General features: G+C 55.2%; 6 protein-coding genes across 6 annotated transcripts; 4 read left to right on the plus strand and 2 right to left on the minus strand.

Annotated features, from left to right (window-relative positions):
- Positions 1-5,723: 5,723 nt before the first annotated feature.
- On the plus strand, positions 5,724-7,541 carry GLRG_04282 (uncharacterized protein; the record flags this gene model as incomplete). Its single annotated transcript, XM_008094967.1, has 1 exon — positions 5,724-7,541. The coding sequence occupies one exon, from the start codon at positions 5,724-5,726 to the stop codon at positions 7,539-7,541; it is 1,818 nt and encodes a 605-aa protein (XP_008093158.1).
- A 3,609-nt stretch (positions 7,542-11,150) lies between these two features.
- Positions 11,151-12,869, plus strand: GLRG_04283 (kelch domain-containing protein; the record flags this gene model as incomplete). The annotated part of the gene is made up of 1 exon (XM_008094968.1): positions 11,151-12,869. One exon carries the CDS (start codon positions 11,151-11,153, stop codon positions 12,867-12,869), a length of 1,719 nt encoding a protein of 572 aa, XP_008093159.1.
- Positions 12,870-13,254: 385 nt separating this feature from the next.
- Positions 13,255-14,376, minus strand: GLRG_04284 (respiratory-chain NADH dehydrogenase 24 kDa subunit; the record flags this gene model as incomplete). The annotated part of the gene is made up of 3 exons (XM_008094969.1): positions 13,255-13,629; positions 13,818-14,108; positions 14,251-14,376. The coding sequence occupies 3 exons, from the start codon at positions 14,374-14,376 to the stop codon at positions 13,255-13,257; spliced, it is 792 nt and encodes a 263-aa protein (XP_008093160.1).
- A 1,945-nt stretch (positions 14,377-16,321) lies between these two features.
- Positions 16,322-18,069, plus strand: GLRG_04285 (AMP-binding enzyme; the record flags this gene model as incomplete). The annotated part of the gene is made up of 2 exons (XM_008094970.1): positions 16,322-17,944; positions 17,995-18,069. 2 exons carry the CDS (start codon positions 16,322-16,324, stop codon positions 18,067-18,069), a joined length of 1,698 nt encoding a protein of 565 aa, XP_008093161.1.
- A 681-nt stretch (positions 18,070-18,750) lies between these two features.
- GLRG_04286 (uncharacterized protein) lies at positions 18,751-20,280 on the minus strand (the record flags this gene model as incomplete). The annotated part of the gene is made up of 3 exons (XM_008094971.1): positions 18,751-19,472; positions 19,529-19,987; positions 20,046-20,280. The coding sequence occupies 3 exons, from the start codon at positions 20,278-20,280 to the stop codon at positions 18,751-18,753; spliced, it is 1,416 nt and encodes a 471-aa protein (XP_008093162.1).
- A 712-nt stretch (positions 20,281-20,992) lies between these two features.
- On the plus strand, positions 20,993-23,744 carry GLRG_04287 (Spc97/Spc98 family protein; the record flags this gene model as incomplete). Its single annotated transcript, XM_008094972.1, has 2 exons — positions 20,993-21,138; positions 21,218-23,744. The coding sequence occupies 2 exons, from the start codon at positions 20,993-20,995 to the stop codon at positions 23,742-23,744; spliced, it is 2,673 nt and encodes an 890-aa protein (XP_008093163.1).

A 23,744-nucleotide genomic window follows, 5' to 3' on the forward strand; every position in this document is an offset into this window, starting at 1 on the left:
ATGGCAGGAAGGCCATGCGGAAATAGACGACGGTGCCCGCCATCCACTTGCTAGGCTACAGAATCCATGACGGATCCTTGGCTGCATTTCCAATGTTTCCAATACACCTTTACTATAGTACCTAGACATAGAAAAGAAGCAAGGCATCCCCGTCGGCGCCCGCAAGTATTGGCCACCCACGCTTCTTCTCAGTGTTTGATACACGTCCTGTAAGCATTCGTCAGATCTTCGCAAGCTGCTTAAAGGTGAGCAGAGCCCCTGGCACCATAGATCAGACCGCCCTGCCCTTCAACCCACCCCCGGCCCCGGCCGCTCACCGCGAGGCCACTCGACTTCCCAGGCCCCACCGCGCGGCCGCCTCAGGGGGGGGTGCCGTGGGTTTCAGAGAAGGGTCGGGGAAGCAGGTAACAGCAGGATAGGAGATGTAGCCGCGCGCCGAGGCGCCTTTGGGATAATCTCTGTGCTCTTGGGCGGCTAGCGACCCGAGATATGGGGTATTGGATGATCGGGCTTACCCTTCTGCCTGGAGCCGCGTTGAGAGGGATTTTGCTTCTTTGAGTAAATGGCAGGCCTGCTTTGGAGGTCGTTGCACGCTCCAAGGACTCTCGTCGCCGCCTTGAATCAATGAGCTGCTGCCCCGTCCTTCTTTTTCCAGCTCCCCTGAGCCCCCTGCACCAGGGGACTTATAAGACCTTCTCCCTCGTCCCAGTAAAAAAAAAAACATGATTCTACTCTACCGTCAAAGTGCCATTGAACCCGTTCCGTGGAAGGGGGCGGTGTGTGTCTCGCCTGGGGTACAACCCCCGCAGAAGGGGCGTGGGAGGAGTGGAAGACGGACAATGCAAGACCGGGCAGGGATGATGTACATAAGATAGGATGCGCGTGAGTGATGTCGAGAGCTGGACTATGCGTGTTTCCTTCTCATTTCCCCGGCCCTTATGGGGTCCTGGGCTTACCTCCCATAGATTCGTGTAGGAGGGGAGGGTGTAAGACGGGAGGGAGGGGGGGGCGGCATCAGCAATGGCGTGGTGGCTCGGTGCGGCTAAGCAGTCATGGTGGCTCAGGTTTGGGCTGAAGCAGAGCGCCGCAATGGTATCATGAGGACGGACACGCAGATGTTCGGATTGATGGGGATGGAGGACCGTCAGGATGTCGTGAAACGAAGTGTAGTCGGCGCAATGGGTTCTGGGCAGGTTAGCTCGGATCACGACACTACGTTCCAGGTCGGGCACCTAACGGCTTCCAGCCCTGAGACAGGACATCGGTTTTGTGCTGAAATACATGCTTCGAAATGTTCCCAACGTTGGCTGTGTATCAAGCTGAACATAACACTACTGCCTGTCAACCTTTGTGGTGGATCGACCTCGGTCCAACAAACCCGACGAAGATGTCGAGAGCCCTGGTCTAGGTCGGCGCTCTATTGCGAGGTGGGCCAAGGAGCCGTAAACTGGTGCTGCCGCCGCGGGTGTCTTGCCTCATTGGGTACGAGAAGAGCTACCTACATCCCGGTCATTTCAATTACACCATGTACAGGTCACCAGAGTGTGTGCGTGTGTGTATTGTTGTTATTCTTGTTGTTATGTTTCAAGCTCTGGGGAAAATCGCCCAAAATTAATTTCGGGGATCCCGAATGCCAAGTCTGCGTCGCATGCAAAGGACAGCACCCACCGGTGCGAATGCCGTTATTGACGCGTCGAGATTGGCCCTGACGGTTGCGTTATCTCCATTGGGCGGTCTGGCGGGTTGGCGGGTTTTCTCCGAGACCTCAAAGACTGCTTGATGCGGCGGCCGTCCTAAAAGAACCCACCGTACTGGGCGAAAGGTTTCTGGAGAATCCGATAACGGTTCCGTTCCTGGTCTATCGATGTTAGAGGCAAGGGGCTGGAGAAAGGCGGGGGCAGGTCTCGGGATCTCGACACCTAGCCAGCAAGAGAGCAGAGGGTGTGATTTGAGTGCTGTATGTCGACCATGGTAGAGTGGCCTCGGCGCGCAGTCGTGCGTATAAGATCGCCATCGTCTTGGTCGCACGCGCAATGTTGCGGCGTGTGTGTGCCACGTGCTCGAAGCGGGCCAATCCATCCGTACAAGGATGAGAAAACCAGGGATCAAGCGGAGTTTATTCTCGGAAAGGGAATTATCAAGAGATGGATGTGGCCGCTCAGTGACCATGCATTCAGCCCTCGGCCGTCGTCCATGGGGTCTCTGGGGACATGCGATCCTTGCTCCAGAGATTGGTAGAGAGGAGCAAGTTATCCGTACATACATAGCATTTAGGTAGCTCGGAAGCAGGTTCGGGATCAGCGGGGCCTCTCCAAAGCTGGAGGTTGCTTGCCACGAGTCATTGTAATCGTCGTTGGTGCTGTTGATCAAACCCCGACGATTGACCGACAGACAGGGCCGTGGCTTTGCATATTGTCGAGTAGAAAGCTGGCAAATGCTGGGACGTTGGCTAGTCTGGGCTTGCAGGGTTGGAGAAAGCGGGCCATCAAGGATTCAACGGTGTGGCAGCGTAGTACCGTAGACACTCGACTGTTTCGTAAGCCACTAGAAGGCAGGCTAGCTAGATTTAGCTAGAGGATTACTGAGAGCAGCTAGTGGATATTTACTGCACTAACTCTACTATAGAAGGCGGTCAACCCATCCAGCCAATAACCTACCCAGACAGCCAGGCTTGCACCCAAGCTTCCTGCTGACGTAAGTGACTAGCCCCTACTTCTGCCAGTATCTGATCTCTTTTTCTGCCAGCGCGCTAGTCGCTCCTCAGCGGACGCTATACTATTTACCGTTAGCCTGCCTGGTAGTGGCTTACGAAACAGTCGAGCGTCTACGGTAGTGTATACTAGCGTAGCGTGCGCACTGATTGCGTGTACGGATACAGTACCCATATAGTGTATCCGCAATGGGCTGGGAGTGAAGACGGGAGGAGCGTAGTGTTTCTCGTACTTGGTAGATGAGCGAGCGGCCAGGGAGCAATGAAGATGGAGGCGCCTTGGGATGGCTACGTTGGCTAGGATTCTGAACGCTACGTGTGGAGGGAGTACCTAGGTAGAATGGTTGCTGGTGTGGCATTTGGAATTTGGATACGTACCTCAGTCACACTGAACCGTGAAGGTCTGCAAAGGGCCACGAGGGTATCTGGAAAGAGGGTTGATGGTCCGAGGAATGCGACTCGGGCCAACCATCCATGTACGGATATACTCCACCACCGTATCTGCGGCTTTCTTGGAGAATGGTAGCGAATGGTCGATGTACATGGTAGAATCGAGTAGGGGGTTCTCATTGGTCGGAGGGTGGTAATTATCATGAGGCACGATGTATCCGTACAGAGAGGTATTCAGCACCGGAAAATTAAGTGACCAGTACGTACCTTGGTGGTGCGTGTCTGTGTGTTCCTGGCAATCACCTGGTGTAGGTACGGATAGTGTACCGGTACGCTACTACCTAGGTAGATTAGATGACTGTAGATCTCGCGTAGGTATCCGTAGCGTGGACCACCTGTCAGTTCGTCCGGTTTGGTACGTACCTGTATACCTATCTCAAGCACGGCCTGTCTGGGTACGTATTTGTACTTATTCACCAATGTCCATGTGGTGTCTGCGGCGCGCGCGGGTGACTATGAAGACCAACTGGGCGGTCGGGATTGGCTCGAGGACGACTGACTAACTGGGTGAGCAAGGGGAACGAACTAGGTACTTAAGGAGCGTGGGGACTTTGAGTTGCGGGACGGACCTTTGGAAGTGGTGTCGCGTTTGGCTTTTGCTGCCCAGTGGCTGGGGTCCGCCTTGTAAGCAACCGCAGCTTAGTTTACCAATCGATGTGGCAGTGCCATGGCCATGTGGTTGAACCCCCTCCCTGCGTGTGTTAATGATTATACTGGATAGGTAATATACCTACCGTATAGTTACCTGGTTTAGGCCCAAAAACGCATGAGACCCGATAAACAAGGCAACAGAACAGCTTTGGGACTTGTACTGGCAGTGTAGGTGCACTGCCGGTGGCTGTTGCTGCGTCGGGTACGGGACGGGGACGGGCGTGACGCCTTCTACCAATTCCACATCCCCCCAAGTGCAACCCACCCCTGCCGCTGGACCCGTATCAATGTATGTACAAATACACGTACATACGCGCTATACGTACAGTCATGTAGGCACTTCAGGTACTTCAGGTGCCTTGCCCAGTGGGCCAGCCATGACCTTCTCTCGACGCAACTGCGCTAGTAAGCCTGTGGTTGCCTCGTTTGGTGCGCGCTTCGTGTCGCCGTAAGAGGGAGTAGAGATGATGGCCTAGATGACATACCATACTTGCACTCTCTACAGGTACGTCCCAGATTATCGTCCCAGCTTCTTCTGGCCTCCACCTGCTGTCGTGTCTGTTTCTTTCCTTGGCTCCCTCCTTTGTCAACCGAACATATTAACACCCTAGTAACAACAACAAGGAGAAGCCAGAAGTCCTGTTCTTAGCCTGCCTCCTCTTTATGGACGTCTTGGGTGCCGCTCGATAATATCCTGGCCAAGTCTGTACTTTGCGCGGTTACTCCATCCACTTCCTCGGACGGGGGCACCCTCCCTAGGTGGTTTATGACTACCTGAGATGCATCTACTTTCTGCGCAGTGATAACGGCTTTGGCAAGCCCATGGCTATAACCAAACCGCGATTCCCATCGTCGATCGCCAGTGACGTTGGCGTTGCATCCTTGGGCACATCCAAGAGGCGGCCGCTGTGACAGACCTCGATTGATGCCTCGCTGTTGGGCTGATTTGAGCTGGCATGGGTGGATGCACCGAGACTGGCACGTTTGGCGACCACTCGAGGCAGTACTTGATTCGCCGACCACAAGGCATCCATACACATCTGCCTGGAGACTACGAGAGACATGCTTGAGACCAGCTCAGAGGAGACAAGCCCAATCCCTACCCGTCCCGTCGGTCGTGGAGTCGGTAATACACAGTAGGCAGACCAGAACACAGCCCTGGCGGCTCCTCTCCCCCACTGCCGTCCATCACTCACCCTCCCTCTCCTCTCTCCCCTGCCGGTCGGAAAGATGGTGTGTTCCGCGTGCTTTTCACCCCCAGAAACAACCAGACACGACCTGGGGGCCAATCCAAGCCAAGCATGTTCCCTGCCTGCTGCAGCCTTGGGCGTCAGGGGTGTGTATCTACTCGCCCACAGCGACTAATCCTAGCCCCTTGTACCCGTACATCTTTGCCTCTTCCTTGACGCCTCGCATTCTGCCCTCTCTCTGTTGCCATCTTCGTGTCTCCACCATGCGGCTCTGCCAATGTACGTATCTTTCTCGATGGGGTTTCGTCCCTTCCCTCAAAGCCCTCTGCTCTTGGAGAGCCCAGCCAACTGCCCTGGCGCACTCCAGCTTCGCTAGTCTCCCAGTTTACCTATTGCACTTATATACACCAAGGATCGCCACACTAGCACGTCTCTAACGCCGGAATGATGCCTTCTCATGTTCAGCCTATATCTGAAAACCGCAAGCAAGTGTTCTCTCGCTTACTCCGGTATCCCTTCTATTATATCATTCAACCTTCTACTTCCACTCACCCTAACTGTTCGGACCCTCTGCTCTCTCATCCTGCCCTGCCCTATCGCCGTTCACTCTGGATCAAATCCCGCCGCACCGTCTCGAAAAGATACTGTACCATCTGCTTCGTTGACTCCGATCCATAGGCAGCCCCTTATTTTGGAACTGGCCTTTGGAAGAAACTCACAAGATGTCCTGTTTCTACCAACATGACCAAGGAGGACGCCCTCTCCACGAACAGCTATACTATGGGCAGCAGAACTTTGATCAGATATCCATTTCCTACATTGACTCGTCAACAGCTCCAACCTCGTCCGCCCTAATCGACCCAAGTCACGTATCTTACTCTCAAGCCTCATGGGCCCCGAACCAAACTCATCAGATCCAACAATATATGGATGGGCCACCAACAGCATTTTTCGTCCCCCAGAACGCCCAGGTCCTGCATGGCCTAGCCTCTCCGGCCCAAGAGCAGAGTGTCTCACCTCCAGCCTCACAGCGAAGGCATGGATCTCCCTGCTCTCAGCAGACGCTATCAAGCAGTAGTTCCAACAGTCCACCTACGGAAAGCGACGTTCTCCCCGCAACTCCCCCAGACTGCTCTGCCACTTCCCCCTTCATGCCACACAAGCAATACATTGGTGACTGGGAGACCCAGCAATACCGATCCCATACACTGCTTGGCCTTGGCATGCAGGGAACCTCCTTTGTCAACCCTCACGAGGTGAACATCTCGCAAGCCATATTCGAGAACGAGATCACCCCGAATGCTTTCGACAACGGCCGGACCTTCAGCTTCTGCTCTTCAGACTCTGATGTGCCGAGCATCCCGCTACAATCGGCTTTCTCGTCGCGACATATTACACCTGAAGCCCCCGAAGAAATCGCAAAGCAGGAGATTCCCATGGTTGAGTGCTCGTACCAACAGAGCTACCCTGACACGAATAGATGCGAACAGAGTCCCTTTGAGTCCGAAATCGGGGCCGATGTTTGCATCGAAGACAACGAGGATCTTGACTACAAGCCCAAGCAACATACTCGGAAGCGTTCCCGTAGCACCAATGTAAGAGCTAAGGCGCAAAATCCCGACTCACCTCAGGAGAGAAAGAAAACAAGGATCAACAGAAATACCGGTGGCCTGTCCTCAAATCGGCTCAACGCGGCCTTCTCATCTACGCGAAGCTCCAAGATTCTTTGCGACGAATGCAAGACCTCCTTTTCCGACGAGAACGCGTACCAGAAGCACATGAAGCAACACCACACCCGCCCCTTCGTATGCGTGTTTGATTATGCCGGCTGCCCATCCACCTTTGCCAGCAAGAACGAATGGAAACGCCATGTAAGCTCACAGCATCTCGCCCTCCAGTACTGGCTCTGTATCCAGGATGGTTGCTCCAAGACCACCAATCCTCCGACCAGTCGACGTTCCTCTTCTTCCTGTTCTACCATGCCGACACCACCTGCTTTACCCAACGGCGCCATCTTCAACCGCAAAGATCTTTATACCCAACATGTCCGTCGCATGCACGTTCCTCCTCATGTCCGAAAGGCCCAAAAGCAGAAGAAACCTACACCCGATTGGGATGATCACCTCAAAAACCTCCAAGCGGACGCAGAACAAACGCGCTGCGACCTACCGCATCACATGCGTTGCCCGGCCAGCGACTGCGGGCACGAGTTCAATGGACCGCAAGCCTGGGACGAGCGCATGGAGCACGTCGCGCGTCACCTCGAGCGCGCGGCCGACGGCAAGGAGCCGGCGGTTCACTTTGGCAACGAAAACGATCCGACTCTTACACAGTGGGCGTCGAGCCCTGATGTTTACGTCGTCCGGAAGACCAAGGCCCCTGGCGGCTGGGAGCTCATCAACCCACTCAAGGGTGAAGTTGGCCCCTCTTCAGGCAATGGGAAAGGGGGTGGCAGTTGTGGTAATGCCTCGTCTTACCGCAAGGATATTATCGTTGCCGCCTGCTCTGACGAAGACGCCGAGGGAGAAGATGAGGAGTGATTTACCCATTAACATATTCTCTTCCACCAACCTTGTTCAGTACACATGCGCTACTCCCCCGAGATATCATTTTGGCATGTCAAGCGCTTGAGGGTTCAGTTGTTTTGTTTGACCACACAGTAGCAGGATACCTCTTTTACTTGATTCATCTCCTTACAATTTGTCGTATCAGCAATGTGCGAAGGTGTTTTTGCGGGCGTCCGGACTTCCTATCTTGGCGAATGATGGCGGGAGAAGGGACTGAAAGGAACAGGCATATCACATATCGAGGGATAAAAGTGGCACGCATGGTTTGGCATAAGGCGGAGGTTTTTAATGACCCTTCACGATCACAATCTGTTCTATATTGATACCGAGTTGTTACTGTCGCGCATCCATCCGTTGTCTGTCAGTGTAGAGTTTGTCCCGGCTGAATAGGTCCTTCTGTGTATTTCATGGCAGCGTGTTCATCCAATCCCTCACGCTGGAAAAGCCTGAGGCCGTTCAGCGACGACTCAAGCGCCACGATCAGGGGCACAACAGCCGTCAGGGGCATCCAACGAAGCGTCTACGGCCGCCTCGGTGAGAGCGCCCGGCGCTTGACGCGTCTTCCAAGTGAGAAGCGTAGAGGCCGGCTCTGGGCCTTTTGAAGACGGCGGCGGCAGACAAAAGGAAAAAAGGGGGAGAGGGAGGTCCAGAATTCGCAGCAAAGTTACTTGCAAGACCGACCACTCACCGACGCCTGTCACCCATAAAGCCCAACGTGTCAGATTTCTCTAGCGACCGAAAAGCCGGGGGCAGCCCGCGAACCCTGAGCCGTGCGGCTCAAGAGGCTCGCCCTGGCGCTAACCGTCATGCCAGCCATCATGATCGATAGGTTTGGGACGCTTCTGAGGCTCCAATAGAAGAGGGGGAGGGGGAGAGTCTGACATTTGACTCCTTCCATCCTCCAGCATGAAGGGTGTGTAAGAAAGAAATCCCAGCGTTTCGGTTACTTTTCCCCAGAGGCCCAGCTTTTAGTCTGGTTCGTCCAGTCACATCTGAAGGGTAGGGTACCCGTTGCTACACCTCCATCCCCCAGCCCATCCAAAAGTATGCAATTCATGGCGTTCACGTTCCCACAAAATGTACCTCTCATAGGGCGATGCACCCTTATGGCCAAAAGGGGTGGGTGGGGTGAGAGGGAGTGGCTGTTGGGAAAATAAGCAAAGAGGACGTAAGGATTCGGATGCCAAGTCTGGCCCCCAAACTCGAGGAAACCTGATTTCCTCCTCCCTTTTACATTTTGCGAGCGACGGCCTTCTGTTGGTGGTGGCACAGCGTGCCCCCGAACAGAGGCCGAGGTGCTAAGCATAACGCTGTCAGCGCTAGTACGCGTTGGACACCGGTCGGTCCTACAGCTGGTCTGGTTGGATGATAGGGTGGTGACGCTGAGCGGGTCGAGACTCACTGCCCACCAACGGTTCTGCGGCTGAAGGTGGTCAAGTACACTTACACATGGATGGGCATGCGCGCGAGTGCGCGGCGCTATAGGTTGATTCGGTCTATTCGGTCCAGGCGGTGACTGTGCCGCAAAGAAAACGGAAGAGGCATAGAGGCTGTACACCAGCCGGTCCTGCATGGACGGACTCGCATGTCCAGGCTCTTATCGAGATGGCTTTCGTGGAAAGTGCACTTCTCCGCCGTCTGCCGTGGTGCGTTGCGTGATGCGGCCCCCAACGAAGTCAAACATCCGGGATCATGACGACATCCGCAGGAGATGTCTCACCTCATGAAGGGATTGAGGGATGGATTCGCGCCACGACGCTCTGCGGCCGGTGGCTTATGGGGTGTTTCCCATTCTGGCCGTAGTCTTCCGTTGTTGCATGCTAGCTGCACCATATGGTCTCGTGTTCGGGGCGCGGGAAGACGCCATTGGTCTTTCATCTCAACTCGGTTGCACAAGCTTCTCGGATGATGCGCTTCAACGAGGTGGATGAGTTGAAGCTGTAGACTGGCAAACCGTACCAGCATTGAAGCGGTCCTGGGGCTATCTAGGGGAGGGGAACATCATGACGGATAAGAAGTCGACACTGCGGCGGCAGGGAATCGGATCCGGCCGGGTTTCCTGGTTCACGACTGGACGGCCATCCGAGACGGCGTCGTCAGCCGCCCCGTGACGGAAGATGAGGCCGCATATCTGGCAGTGCTCCAAATTGTGGTACTTGTCGTGGCCATCCCCACCGAAACCCGGACGGCGACGGCGACGGCGAGCGGGTCTCGGATATGGGTGGGGCCGTGTGCCTACCGCAATATCGGAGTCGGAGCTGGTCAAGCCAGTCCGACAACCGGGAGAGGCCTTACGAAGAATCGCATACTACCGTACCGTGCGAATACCCTGCCTGGGTCGATGTATGGCGAATCAATGGGTTTCCGCCCATCCGCGGACGGAAATGACGGAGGCGATACGACGGCAATGTTGTGAAAGAGCAAGTTGCGTGAGATTCAGGATAATACCGGCAAAGGTTACGGGCTCTGTAGATAGTCCAGATGTCTGTCTAGAGGGTTATATTGGTCCTTGTTGAGGGCCGCGTCTCATGTTTGGGGATCAACGTGTCCAATATATCATTATTGAGGGGCACAGGTGGGATTGTGACACGGCGAGGGACGTCTGCTGAGTCGTGCGCCGTGTTGTGGCACCGCTGGCTTCTCTCCATTGGGCGTCGGATCGGCGCTGTCAATGGCCAACTGAGTGCTCCTGGCATGGCGGTTGCCAACCAGATGTTTCCCCGGCAATAAAGCCAAGTATAGATGGGACGGCTGAGTTCAGCGCTGCTGCTGACTATCTAGGTACTATCGCTGTCGCCGTCGACTGCGCGAAGGGGAATCATGGTCTTCCTTCGGAGAGTCCGGTAAGACCCCGAAGGAGCAAGCTAAAGCCCTGCTTTGAGGTCGACGGACTGAGCGGGTATACCTACCTGGGCAGGTACCCCACCAACAGCACTACCGACGACGACTAAGGTACCCAAACCACTGGGCGACAGGCGACGGGTGCCACTGGAGGCATGTGCGCCGGCCGCTGCGAAGCTTGTGATAGGACAGCGGGAGCTCTGGGAAGCCTGCGCCCCCGCTTCCCACTGCAAGCTGAGCCATAATACACCATCGTTCAAAGTACAAAGCCCGCAGCTGCTGAAAACAAGCGCCGAGTGATACGAGGGAAGGTAAAGGAAGAGGAGGCCTTACTATGTAGCAATGCAATCTATCGGGAAGACTATGTTTTCCTCTTTTACTCTTTCTCTCTGTTCCATCCCATAACAAGAAAAGTATCTCCATCTTGCGGAACCAACGGCTTTCTCCTCGTCGTTGCTCGTTCCATCTCCGTCCGCATCCGACGCTTGTTTTCGCTGCCTGCCTATAGGATTAGGTACAGCCCGACAAAAACCCTACGCCCCCCCCCCTCCCCCGGGTCGAGGTTAGCATTGCTTCTTTGCTACGTCATATCGTTAACGTTCGTTCGGTTTGACCATCAGCAAGCTGTCAGCACACAAAATTGACCTCATCCTCACGCAATCCCGTCCACTGATTTCCTCTTTCCCTCAACTATTACTATAATTATTTCTGACGCCAAAAAAAAAACCTATTTGAGCAATCATGGAGTCTTTCGGAGCTCTCAAGCGTCGGACGACCGAGATCCTGCAATCCCTGCCCCAGAACCTCCCCGCCATGCCCAACATGCCCAGCGTGAAGAGGCCATCTCTATCGAGCGGCGCAGGCCCCAAGACTATGAAGGCCACCTGGGAGCGAATCGACGTGCCGGCCCTAGCCCGTTCGTCCCACACTGTCAACGTCGTCAACGGCACTGCCTACGTCTTCGGCGGCGAGATCATCCCCCGCGAGCCGGTCGAAAACGATGTCCACGTCATCAGGCTGCCGTATAACAGTGCTGGCGCCGACTACTACAAGATCAAGTCCGCTCCTACGAAACAATATACTCCGCCCGTCGAAAAAAAGACCGATGAGACGGTGCAAGAGACGGCCGAAGCTCCGGACCTCGCGGAGAAGGCCGCGCAGAAGGAGCAGCTTCTCGACGAGGTTTCCCTTGCCTCTCCGGGCATTGAGGGCGGAAATGACTCTCCCGTTGGGGGCGGCCAAGAAGGCACATCGTCGGGTATTGCTTTGGACAAAGGAAAAGGCCCCGCTCTTCCCGAGGCTCCTTCCTTCGGGGACGTTCCAGCTCCCCGTGTTGGTCATGCCACTGCTGTCATCGGCAGTCGTATCTTCCTCTTTGGAGGTCGCGGAGGGCCTGATATGCAACCTCTCGAAGAAAAGGGTCGCGTCTGGGTCTTTGACACTCGAACCAACACTTGGTCCTTCCTCGATCCCGTGCCGCCCGCACCTGGAGTCACCATTCTGCCAATGCCATCACCGCGCAGTTACCACTCAGCTGCCGCGACTGACCGCCCGCGCGACTTCGCTCCCAAGCACGCGCGTGGTAAGCAGACCTGGAGGGCATGGGCACAAGGAGACAGCGCCGAGGTCGGCATCCCTCAAGCCCCCATCGTTGGCCACGCTGCCGCCAATGCCACTGACGAAGAGGATGACGGATATGGCACTTTCTTCGTGCACGCTGGCTGCCTCGCCGACGGTGAGCGCACCAGTGATCTGTGGGCTTTCGATGTCCGATCCCGCGTGTGGAGCCAGCTGCCTTCGGCACCCGGTCCCGCGCGCGGTGGCGCCGCTATTGCCATCAGCAAGAGCCGCCTGTTCCGCTTCGGCGGGTTTGATGGCAAGGGTGAGATTGGTGGGCAACTTGACTTCATCCACCTCGAGATGGACACATTCGACGACGGCGTTTCCAAGGGCGAAATTGCTGTCCACGGCCGCGGCGGCTGGCAGAGCATCATCCAGGGCGCCAATTCCGGCGAGCAAGAAATCCACCTCATTCCGGGTCAGGCATGGCCCGGGAATAGGAGCGTAGCGGGACTCGAGGCTATCACTGTCGGTGGCGGTCGCGAGTACCTACTGCTCATTATGGGCGAGCGTGAACCCAGCTCGGATGGCCACTCCGGCGCTGGCGCAATGTGGGACGACGTGTGGGCGTTCCAGGTCCCGCCTCTCGGCATGACAGCCGCCAGCGTGCGGGACGCCATGTTGCAGGCCATTGGCCGGCCGACGGGCGAGGGCAAGTGGACGAGACTTGTGACGGAGCCGTACGATGACGACAATGATGATGGCGAGCCGGAGCCGCGCGGGTGGTTCGCCACGGCACCAATGGGAGATGTGGAAGAGGCCGGCGTTGTTGTCTGGGGAGGACTGAGCTCCGAGAATAAAAGACTGAAAGATGGCTGGATTCTGAGGCTCCCCGAGTGAGACACTGTCTCTAAGGGCGCTGTTTAGAGTAGTAACATAACCCCCCTTCCCCCCCCAAACGATCAAGACGCTGCAAAATTTTGGGTTAAGCGACATACATGTAACAGTTCGATGGCAAGGATCATTACGCCCGCAACAAAATGAGCTTAGGGTGATTGTCCGCGGTCTCGGGCGCAGGAACAGAAGAGAACCATGAAGCTCTAAAACGTTCTCCCATGCATTTCGAATACAGCACACAGTGTTTTATATACAAACCGGGCCATCCTCCGGCTCTATCCCGTTCGCTCGACCCTTTCGTGGAAGGGTCTTGTTCTCCCACGACTTCCGCGCACACGCCAAGCCTTCTTATCGCCTCCTCTGCCCCTTCCCCCGTCTATGGCCATTCTCACAAGTCGCTCCGCGTCACCTCGGGGCCCCATGGCTCCGAGGTAAGGTTTGTCAACCCCTTGCTGTTTTCGCAGGTTTGGCGGCCGCTGTTGATGGGGCCGGGCTTGGGAACCTGGGCGGCGGCGGCGCCGCCGGTGGCGGTCGCGGTGGCCTTCAGGGCGTCGAGGAGCTGGACAGTGGTCTCGGGGGTGAGATCCTCGTAGTAGTCGTCGTTGATCTGAACCATAGGAGCGTTGACGCAGGCGCCGAGGCACTCGACCTCGAGGAGGGTGAAGAGGCCGTCCTTGGTGGTCTCACCCTGCTTAATGCCGAGGTGGTCGATGATGGCCTTGACGATCACGTCGGAGCCGACGCCGCCAAGTTGGCAGGGGGTCTGTGGATGGCATGTTAGAGACTCCCTGTTCCGAAAGATGACATTGTGATTTTCTCTGTTTCCTAGCCCGGCAACATCACGAGGTTGCAGTCGCTTCCCAACTGCAGCTCGGCCATGGCATTCTCGGAGGGGGGGGAAGACGTTCTTTCAAGAGTAGTGCCTATTCCCATAGCGAGGGTTGAACTCACAGTTGTGCAGGCCTGGATGAAGTACTTTCCGACGGGGGTGCGGTTGTACATGGTGTAGAAAGAGGCGACTTCGTAAACGCGCTGAGGGGGCATCTCCAGGAGGCGGGCGACCTCGTTCATGACGCTGATGCTGGTGAAGCCGTGCTGACGCTGGCCGAGGTCGAGGATGGGCATGACGGCGGCCTTCTTGTACTGCGGCGGGTAGCGCTTGAGGATCTCATCGATGACGGCCTCGTTCTCCTTGGAGAACTTGAAGGGGATGTCGGCGTTGTTCTTGGGGGAGTCGCGGTGCTGTTTCGGACGCGAATCATGATTAGCGATTGCCCCCCACGAAACGACTGGAAGTGGGCTGTCTTCGCGTGTCGGAATTGCTTCCGCGTCTCGCCATGCGAGCAATTGACAGCGGGGGCGGCAGAGGCGAAGGGGTGCTCACCACTTGGAGTGTGTCGCTGGGGCGGACGGCTGTGAGGGAGAAAGCGCGGAACTGGGGCCTCGCCGCTCGACACGTCGCCGAGCGGAGGGCTGATCTGAAGAGAAGGGGTGAGAGTCTGGAAGCCATGGCAAGGGATGTGTGGCGGCTGCTCAATTGACGATGGGCGAGCGGGCGGACGGGGTGGTTGATTTGCGGATATCTTGTGCTGTCCGTTAGATTCGGGAAGTTCAAAAGTCGTGAGCTCCTGCTTGGGTAATGCATCGCCATGATTGGTCGATCCGGCTACGACCTGATTAAGTAATGCAGCGGGACGGAGGATGCACAAGAGGCGCTTGTGTGCGGGTGAGCGTCATGGAAGATTTGCATAAGTCTTTTGCACGTTATGCATAGGGTCGTGCGTTTGGTTGATACGACTACCTAGGCACTCATTATTTCACTTCTACTCCAAGAACTAGCATCTAAACACGAAAGGAGCATGGGACATCACGAGCCCCATATCATCGCCATTGGCATTGGCTGATGATGCATTGCGTCACTAAATATGTCTTTCGGCACGCCCTGTTTACTGAGTGCCGATACAATACTACCTAACTTTGGTCCAAATGCCATTTCGGCAGTCAGATGGTGAGAAATGAGAACACCTGATCGAAGAGCTTCGGATCTTCATGATCTCGTCTAGTCGAGGTCATACTACCTGGGAGCGAATCGATTCAACTTTGTATGCACGAGAAGGGAATCCCGGGGGCAGTGCGCGAAGAGGAAGGTCGGTGGATCACAGAGCGATTTTACATATCTGCAAGGTTTACGGATATATCTGCGAGGTTTATGTCTTAGAGGTTTATGTCTTAGAGGTTTATATCTTCGAGGTTTGACAGGTAAAGTACGAATATTACGTCTACCATATTGAAGGCTTTCCTTGGTTGCTAGCCATTAAGTCATGCAAACAGACTTCATTATACAAGATCCTTGGCGATCTGCAGAAGCCCAGGTGAGCATTGGTTTAGGGTACGGAGCGAGTCGAAGAGCAATACAAACGATCCGAGGTAAATCCAATGTTGGCCATCCAATTAACTGGTCATACAACCGAGCTCTACCTCGGGCGGGGACAGCTCAAAATGTAAAACATTGCTTTAAGACGAGGACCTGTCAATGGGTAAACTGGGACGTCATTCAGGCCAACGCCAAATTCAAGACCGAACCAAATCGTTGATTACAGGGTGTCCTCCCGAATAGATCGTCTAGCACACAATATCGGATCGCCAACTGGGGACACCGATAGCACGGTCAAGAGCCGCCAATCAGGGAGTATTGCCATCTTTGCTCACGTGCAGGTTCATGGGGAACACAGCGTGGACGGGCTGTCGTTCCATTTGCCTTGCGTACGCTCTACACTAGTGCCAACTTCAGTGTTTTGTTTCTTCGCCGCCCGGGGCCCCAATCAACGATATCGAGAGCTCCCGATGGACTCTCGCTCACCCCATCTTGGAGGTTCTAAACAAGCGGGATTCTGGGGCCGGAACCTCCATCCAACCTCCACTTCGCCCGCCTCTTTCTCTCTATGAATACGCCTTCTAGGCCTTCTCCTAGCAAATGGTGTGACGCTTCGCCGGCAAATTCGAGCACACCGAAGCGATTTGCAAACCCTTTTGGGAATTAGGAGTAGTCGTCCCTTCTCTTAATTCTCCCCTCCTTCCCCAACTTTCTGGCAGCTCGTACCTCGGCTCGTCTCTTCCCCAGCTTTTATCCCCGCATTCAACAGGGGTTTGATGCGGTGATCCCACGTCACGACGGCGCCGTTCCCTCACGGTTTGGATGAATCCGTTGCAAGTCATGGCTTCGCTGGAAAGTCGTAGCCATTGGCCGGGCATAGCGCGGTGGCCAGAGGTTTCGTCCAGATTCCCCGGTATATGGGCTATAGAAGAACTTCTATCTACCAACCGCTCTAGGCCCCGACGTGCCAGCACAACAATCTTTGTTAAGTCGCTTTTGCCACTTATTTCGACTTCGAACTTCATACCTAAGTGTGTGGCTACTGTTAGAATAAGACGAAACAACCCAGCGAACAGCAAATATGCCGATCAAATCACGATGGTCGGAACCTATTCCGAACTGTTCTCTGCAGACATGGATATTCGGGTCCTCCTTCGACCCCCTCTCCAACCGCAAGGCTTTCTATGACGCCGACAGACCAGACACCCATTACCTGACCTTCTCCGACTACCGCCTCATGGCCAAGCAGATCGCTATCGGCCTCCAGACTGCGGGTCTCAAGCCCGGCGACCGCGTCCTGCTCTTTTCGGGCAACAACCTCTTCTTCCCTGTCATCTTTCTCGGGGTGCTGATGGCCGGCGGCATCTTCACCGGTGCTAACCCGGGCTATGTTACCCGCGAGGTTGCGTATCAGCTCACGGACAGCGGGGCGAAGTTCATGCTCACTGCCGATGGTAACTTTGACATTGCGATGGAAGCCGCGAAGCAAGTCTCCATGCCTGCGAGCAACGTCTTCGTTCTCGACACCACGATCCCTGGCTCGAGCAACCCCGAGAGCCTCGCGCGGGGTGGTGCCCGCCACTGGACCGAGCTGGTCGCCCCTAGGGTGCAGGCCGAGAAGTTCGATTGGGTTGAGCCCTCCGACTCCCAGATGACGACGTGCTGTCTCAACTACAGCTCTGGCACAACTGGCGTGCCCAAGGGCGTCGAGATATCTCACTATAGCTACGTCGCAAACGGGACTGGCGTCGTCAAGGTGTCAGCTCTGGAAAAGGACTATGAAGCCTTCGTAGCTCGCTCCGTCGGTCTCTGCTTCCTGCCTCTCTACCACGCCTATGCTCAGACGTACTTCGTCGCAAATTTTGCCAAGCAGGGCATCCCAGTCTACATCATGCCGAACTTCGATTTCGTCAAAATGCTCACTTACATTCAGCGCTACCGCATCACGCATCTCGTTACCGTCCCGCCCATCCTGGTCGCTTTAGCCAAAAACCCCGCTACCGTAAAGTTCGATCTCAGTAGCCTCGAGGTCGTCGGCTCCGGCGCCGCGCCTCTCGCCGCCGACGTCGCTCGTCAGACGGAACGAGTCCTCAAAAGGGACGATCTTATCGTTCGCCAGGGCTGGGGCATGACCGAGGTCACCTGCTCTGCCTTGACTTGGGATACGGCGCGACTTGTGCGCAGCGCCTCCGTTGGCGAGCTCATGCCCAACTACCAGGCCAAGCTCGTCGGCGTGGACGGTCAAGAGATTACCGAGGCAAAGGTGTCTGGCGAGCTCTGGGTCACGGGCCCGACTGTCATGCGTGGCTACTGGGGCAAACCCAAGGCGACCGAGGAGACCATCATCGCGGACGCCGAGGGCAACCGCTGGCTGCGCACCGGTGACGTCGCATACGTCGACCAGTACGCGACGGGCGGTCTCTTCTTTATCGTCGATCGTATGAAGGAGCTTATCAAGGTCAAGGGAAACCAGGTTGCCCCTGCCGAACTTGAGGCACTTCTCCTCGAGCGGTCGGACGTTGCCGACGTCGCCGTCATCGGCGTTACAATTAGCGGAGAGGAGTTCCCCCGGGCCTACATTGTACGGTCGCCTGGGACTAATTCCACTGGCGAGGAGATCGCCAAGTGGTTGGAGGAACGAGTTTCTAAGCACAAACGCCTCAGGGGCGGTGTTGCGTTTACAGATGCCATCCCCAAGAACCCTGTGAGTATTGCTTCCGCCCTTCGAAGCAGGCAGACTAACAATTCGACCAGTCCGGCAAGATCCTGCGAAATATCCTCAGAGAAAAGGCCAAGAAGGAAGTTGGCGATCCAGTTTCGAAGCTGTAGAAAGACGATGACGACGAGCAACAAGCAACTAGTATTTACTAGATCCAGTCGCATTTCCAAGAAAAAATGACACACATAGCTTCAAAACAGGATGCCAGTTCTAGAAGCAGGTGCGAAGTCTTGAAACTCCAAATGACACACAGACGAAGCTTGTGATATATGTTACATGAAGTCATCTATAAAGCCCCGCTAAATGAAATCACCCTATTCGCCACCTTTCCATACTTGTGAGGCCCATGAAGAGCGAGCAATCGGGTATCGTCCTTACTGTACAGAACCCTCCCTTCGCTAAAGAACCTTGAACGCCTCCTTTGTTTCCATGATGAAGTTGAGAGCATGCACAACTACGCCCCCCCTCCTACCTCTCGTGTCAGGGTAGCCAAAAGAAAAATAAAAAGACCTAACGACCAAAGAACAAAAAGAGCCAACGACGCCTTTCCTGATGCCAATGCTGATATGGGGCTATGCTGGATGGGTATGACATCCAAAGGCAGCAAAATAACCCTCCTATTTACCTTTCCCGCCGTTGTGTCTCTGGGGTCGAGCTTGAATATGCTTCTTCGTCCAGCCCCACAAGCGTCCCCAATCCTTGAATATAGGGTGAATACCCCGAACGAAGCGTTTCGAGTAGAGCTCGTCTCTCTTACAAGCCCACGATGGTCGTTCTGGCCGTCGCCCATACTATGATCCAACGGCCAGACACGAATCTAGCACGGAATCAAGCGCGCCCATATCTTGAGGATCTGCGCCGTCCCACCATGGCTCCGAGTCAATCTCCATTTCGTCGACGTGTCCGTTCGGCAGCTGCTCCACAGCCAGTGGCTTGACATCGGGGACATCTGCCTCCTTGGTTCCACTGGGCTCAAGACCTGGGAGCCAGGTATAATCATGCCAGTTTTCGAGTTCTCCTTCACGATATCCATACGATATTGCCGTGTTGATGATGGGAAATTGTGCCAGGCCGCTGTCTGCCATCTCCAGTGCGATTCGTACGTCTGCCATACCAAGAGGACCACGCTCGCTCGCGGCTTTCGACTCGATTGGCAACAGACCGCTCTTATCACGGGTAAGCTCGCCTCGTAAAGCCGCATCCTCTTCTTTCACAAGTTGATGCCGGTATTTGTGGGTTTGGATCCATTGCGTACCGGCGCCGAAACCAGCGGTTCCGCCCTCTCCCGGACCATTGCTCCTCGTCTTGGAGAATATAGCAGCTAGGGCTTCCTTGATGAACGTTTCTGTCGCGACAGACATGAAGTGTGGCGCTTCTTGGACATGACCATTGGTGAGGCCTGCCTCATAGCAGAAAGGCAGCATCCTACCTTCTACTACAGGGGCATCCGGGAATTCGCCTGACTCCACGGCCAATGGCTGTGCAAAGCGCTTGCGAATCTCCAAGTCAAAATCTGCATTCCGGTCAGCGTTGGCTTTCGAAGACAAGGTCATGTTTGGTTCCACATACTCATTTTGTTGATGCCTCCAATGCCTCCAGCACTGGGCGGGACTTCGGCCGGCTTGGACTGTCGCCTGTGGGTTTCGAGGAAGACGTTGGAAAGGGTCTCGTGAGGATCGAACTGTATAGAATCACTATCAGAAAGGTGTGGCTTGAAGAGAAAGGGATGGAAACCAACATCGTTAGAAGCCAAGTCCTTAATGCGCCGACGGTCTTTGGTGGGCAATTGCATGACATCGCCCTTGAGTCGACGCTCTGCAGCATCGCCAGAGACAGGCTTACTGCCAACAGGCGCGGTCGGCTTGTCGTTAGCGCTAACCCAGGGGGCAAGCCCCTGGTCGGGCATCTCTCTCGTGACATTGCCGTAAATAGCGGCTATTAGCTGGTTATGGAGGTGTTCCCTTTCGCCATTGGGGGATGCGAGGATAGGATCGATTCGTTCCGAGTATTCGGTCTGGTTCAGCCGACCTAGATAAAGGGTTTACTAATCAGAGAAGAGAATGCGCCAATTTCGTGGGTTGCTTACCGATGAGGAACTCTGTCGTTGACTCCTTGTATACGACCCATGCTTCGGAGCCGATGTTCTGCTTCAAAGCGGTATACAGCGGCTCAAGGTCAATGCGGGCCGGAATGATCTGGCTTGTTTTGGAAGTTTTGAGGGAACCGGGAGGTTGTACAGTAATGGACTTGGCAGACAACGTCGGCGTTGAGATATTTACAGATGGGCGGCTGCTCAAGGCCGCGGGGTCGATGTCGGGCATTGCGACGACGGGATGCCAGAGAGGCAGATCACGTCGCCAGGCGTATTAGTGGATCTGAGCGACAGTCGCGTGCGCGAGAGCAGCAATGGCAGGCAGGACTAGGCGCAAGGCGAATAATATGTTCATGAGCAGCAGAAAACGAAAGAGGAAGACGATGCGATCTCGAAGCCGGTATTATCTTGATGAAAGGGGCATGTTGCGGGCGCTGGCGTGATGGCGAAGGTCGGAGGTGAGGTCCAGCAGTCGGGGTCTGTCTCGGTCTCTCTCGACTGCGGGTAGTGGAGGAAGACGGGATGCGATTGAGAGTTGCTGCACTGCTTTGTCAATGGAAATTTTGTCTGACGACAAATGCCAGGGGAGGACCGAGCCTGGGAAAGAAATAGAGGTAGAGGAGACCAAGGAAGGTACGCGATTTGTGCGGTGCCGGAGGGTTCAAGGTACTTTGCGAGGCGCCTTGACCACTTCCCCATATGCCCCCTGTGGACTGCTTGCAATTGGCATCAGCAACACTGTGAAGTCGCGTCCGGCGCGTCGGTCAGTGGGCTGCATTCGCTACGGATACACACTTTGAAGTCCTTTTTGACGACGAAGCCTCACTCTCGCCATTCTCTCCTCGAGTTAGAGACCCGCCTATTCATTCTGTGGACTCTACTCGAGAAAGCCTCATCTTCCTCCTCATTTCCGAGTCTGAACAGTCCTCAGCGATGCCATCATGTCGGCCAACCGCGAGCATCGCATTGCCAGCGCCGTTGACAGCCTAATCGCACACCTGATACCCAACGATCCCCACGAAGACGACTCTGCCGCCCAAGAGCGACACGACAACTGCTTTGAGTTGGTTAAGTCAGTCTTGGAAGCGTAAGTCTCGGAAGCTGTTGAGGTTATACAATTCCTCTGCTCTGTTGTACCTTAATCACTGACCGAAGCCATCCCGCAGCCCCGCGTCCCCCGCTATCTCCTCGGACGTCAACCATGCCTCAGATCTGATAAAGAGGAAGCTCATACAGAGCAACCCGACACAAGCGCTGCGCTTCTCAAACCTCTACACACGCCTTCTATCTCTACCTGTGCTGGGCCAGAAATGGGCCATCCTGTACCTCCTTTACCAGCTCGCCGACTCGCCAGACCCCAACGAACCACTACCTCTGCCTCCGCCAAACCCCCCTTCGCAAACGCAGCGCGATCCATCTAGGAAACACGAGAGAGAACAATCCTCCAAAAACTCCACGCCGATTTCAAGACAAGAAGAAGAGCAGTTCAACGACGCTTTTGCGCCCGAGGGACTGAAGAAGCTCCCACCGAAACATCCCAAGAACAAGTCGGTCGATGAAAGAGATAAGGACAAGGAAAATGAAAAGGAGCTGGAGGAGTCTGACGCGAAAAAGCGACAGGTTGCTTTGAAGTCGACGCTGCTGGCCGACAATTACACCGAGATCGAGCCCTCCGAGACAGTTCTCTTGCGGGACCTTCCCTTCACTTTGCAGGGATTGTCATCGACAACGTTGCCCTTCTCGAAACCAGACACTGTCACATTGCCTCCGACATTACCATCGCCGATCATTTCGCTCCTGCATACAGTATCTGAGCCCTCCTTACTGTATCGGAACCTCGACGTCTTCGTCAAATCCCCTGCGCAAGGTTTGCTGAGGCAAAGTATCCGAGCTGCAATAGGTGGAGAGCTACGGTCATACCTCAGTTTGGTCGCGAGTCTTGAAGGCCAGATTCGAAGGGCGCTGTCTTCGCTAGATGAATCTGCTCCAAGAGGTGGCATTGGAAAGGCAGGTGTAACCTTGAAAAGATGTGTGGTATGGACACGGGAGGCTACAATGGGCTTAAGACTCATGAGTCTCATCGCCGAAGAGTCGGAGAGCAAACGAGGCGGCCAGCTCATTTCTCTCATCCACGGGTTTTCATCGTCTCATGGTGATCCCATGGTAGCAGCGTTTGCTGAACGGCTGCTTGTCCATGTCACTCGCCCATTTTACGACATCCTGCGTAGGTGGATCTATGATGGTGAGCTTCTCGACCCTTTCTGTGAGTTCTTTGTAAAGGAACAGAAGCAGACGGATGAGCCCAAGACAGGCGGTAGCAGTGTTTGGGAAGACAAGTATGAGATCGACAAGGACATGGTTCCTAGTATCATCACGCAGGACTTTGCCCAAAAGGTCTTCCTCATTGGCAAGTCTCTTAACTTCATCAGACACAGCTGCGGTGATTCACAATGGGTTGAGGACTACTCCAAGGCGGCTTCAAAGGAATTGCGTTACGGTGATACTGCCACGCTTGAGGCTTGGATTGATGAGGCGTACAAGACGACGATGAAGCGTCTCATCGACCTCATGGCGAACAAATTCCACCTCTTTGAACATCTTCAGGCCCTGAAGAATTATATCCTTCTCGGACAAGGGGATTTCATCGCTCTTCTTATGGAATCTCTCGCCGCGAACCTCGACCGTCCTGCTGGTGCACAATACCGACATACCCTTACAGCGCAGCTCGAGCATGCCATCCGCGGCTCCAACGCGCAGTACGACTCTCCTGAGGTTCTTCGTCGTCTCGACGCTCGCATGCTTCAGCTATCGCACGGCGACATTGGATGGGACTGCTTCACGCTAGAATACAAAGTTGATGCTCCAGTGGATGTCGTGGTTACGGACTGGGGCAACCGACAATACCTCAAAGTCTTCAACTTTCTGTGGCGCATTAAGCGTGTCGAGTTTGCCCTGGCCTCGACTTGGCGCAAGTGTATGACAGGTTCGCGTGGGGTGCTCCAGAACTCTGACCCAGTCGTCGTACAAACCTGGAAGTCAACCCGTGGAATCCTTGCGGAGATGATTCACTTTATCGGCCAACTCCAATACTACATCCTGTTTGAGGTCATCGAGTCATCATGGAACGAACTCCAGAAGCGCGTTCATCGCGAAGGATGCACGCTAGACGATCTCATCAAGGCTCATACTCGCTACCTCAATGACATCACCCACAAAGGCCTCCTTGGCGCGCGGCGCAGCCGTCACGCCGACATGGCGACGGGCGAAGATGATCGGACATCTTACCTTTCTCAACTCGGCGACCTTTTGCGCGCCATGCTAAGTTACCGCGACTCTGTTGACGGCCTCTACAGCTGGAGCGTCTCAGACTTCACGCGTCGGCAGGAGGCCGACGTCATGCGCATGTCGGCCCGCAGCGCCCGTCACCAGAAGAAGCCGTCGGAGCCGGGCGTGGACGGCGAGGACGAGAACCCGGCCGTTGCGTCAGAATTTCCCGTCCTCCAAGACCGTCTGCGGCAGCTTGGCGCCACGTTCCGTTCCCGCCTCCAGATCCTATTAGGCGATCTAGCGTATCAGCCTGACGTGGACATGCGTTTCCTCGGTGTTGCCATGAACTTCAATGACGTATACCAACCCTCGAGGAGGAAGACCAAGACGACCTCGACGGCCTCGGCGAATACTTCCAGAGTGTGA

The sequence above is a fragment of the Colletotrichum graminicola genome (genome assembly GCF_000149035.1).
Source record: "Colletotrichum graminicola M1.001 genomic scaffold supercont1.13, whole genome shotgun sequence".
In the NCBI taxonomy this organism is placed as follows: Eukaryota; Fungi; Ascomycota; class Sordariomycetes; order Glomerellales; family Glomerellaceae; genus Colletotrichum; species Colletotrichum graminicola.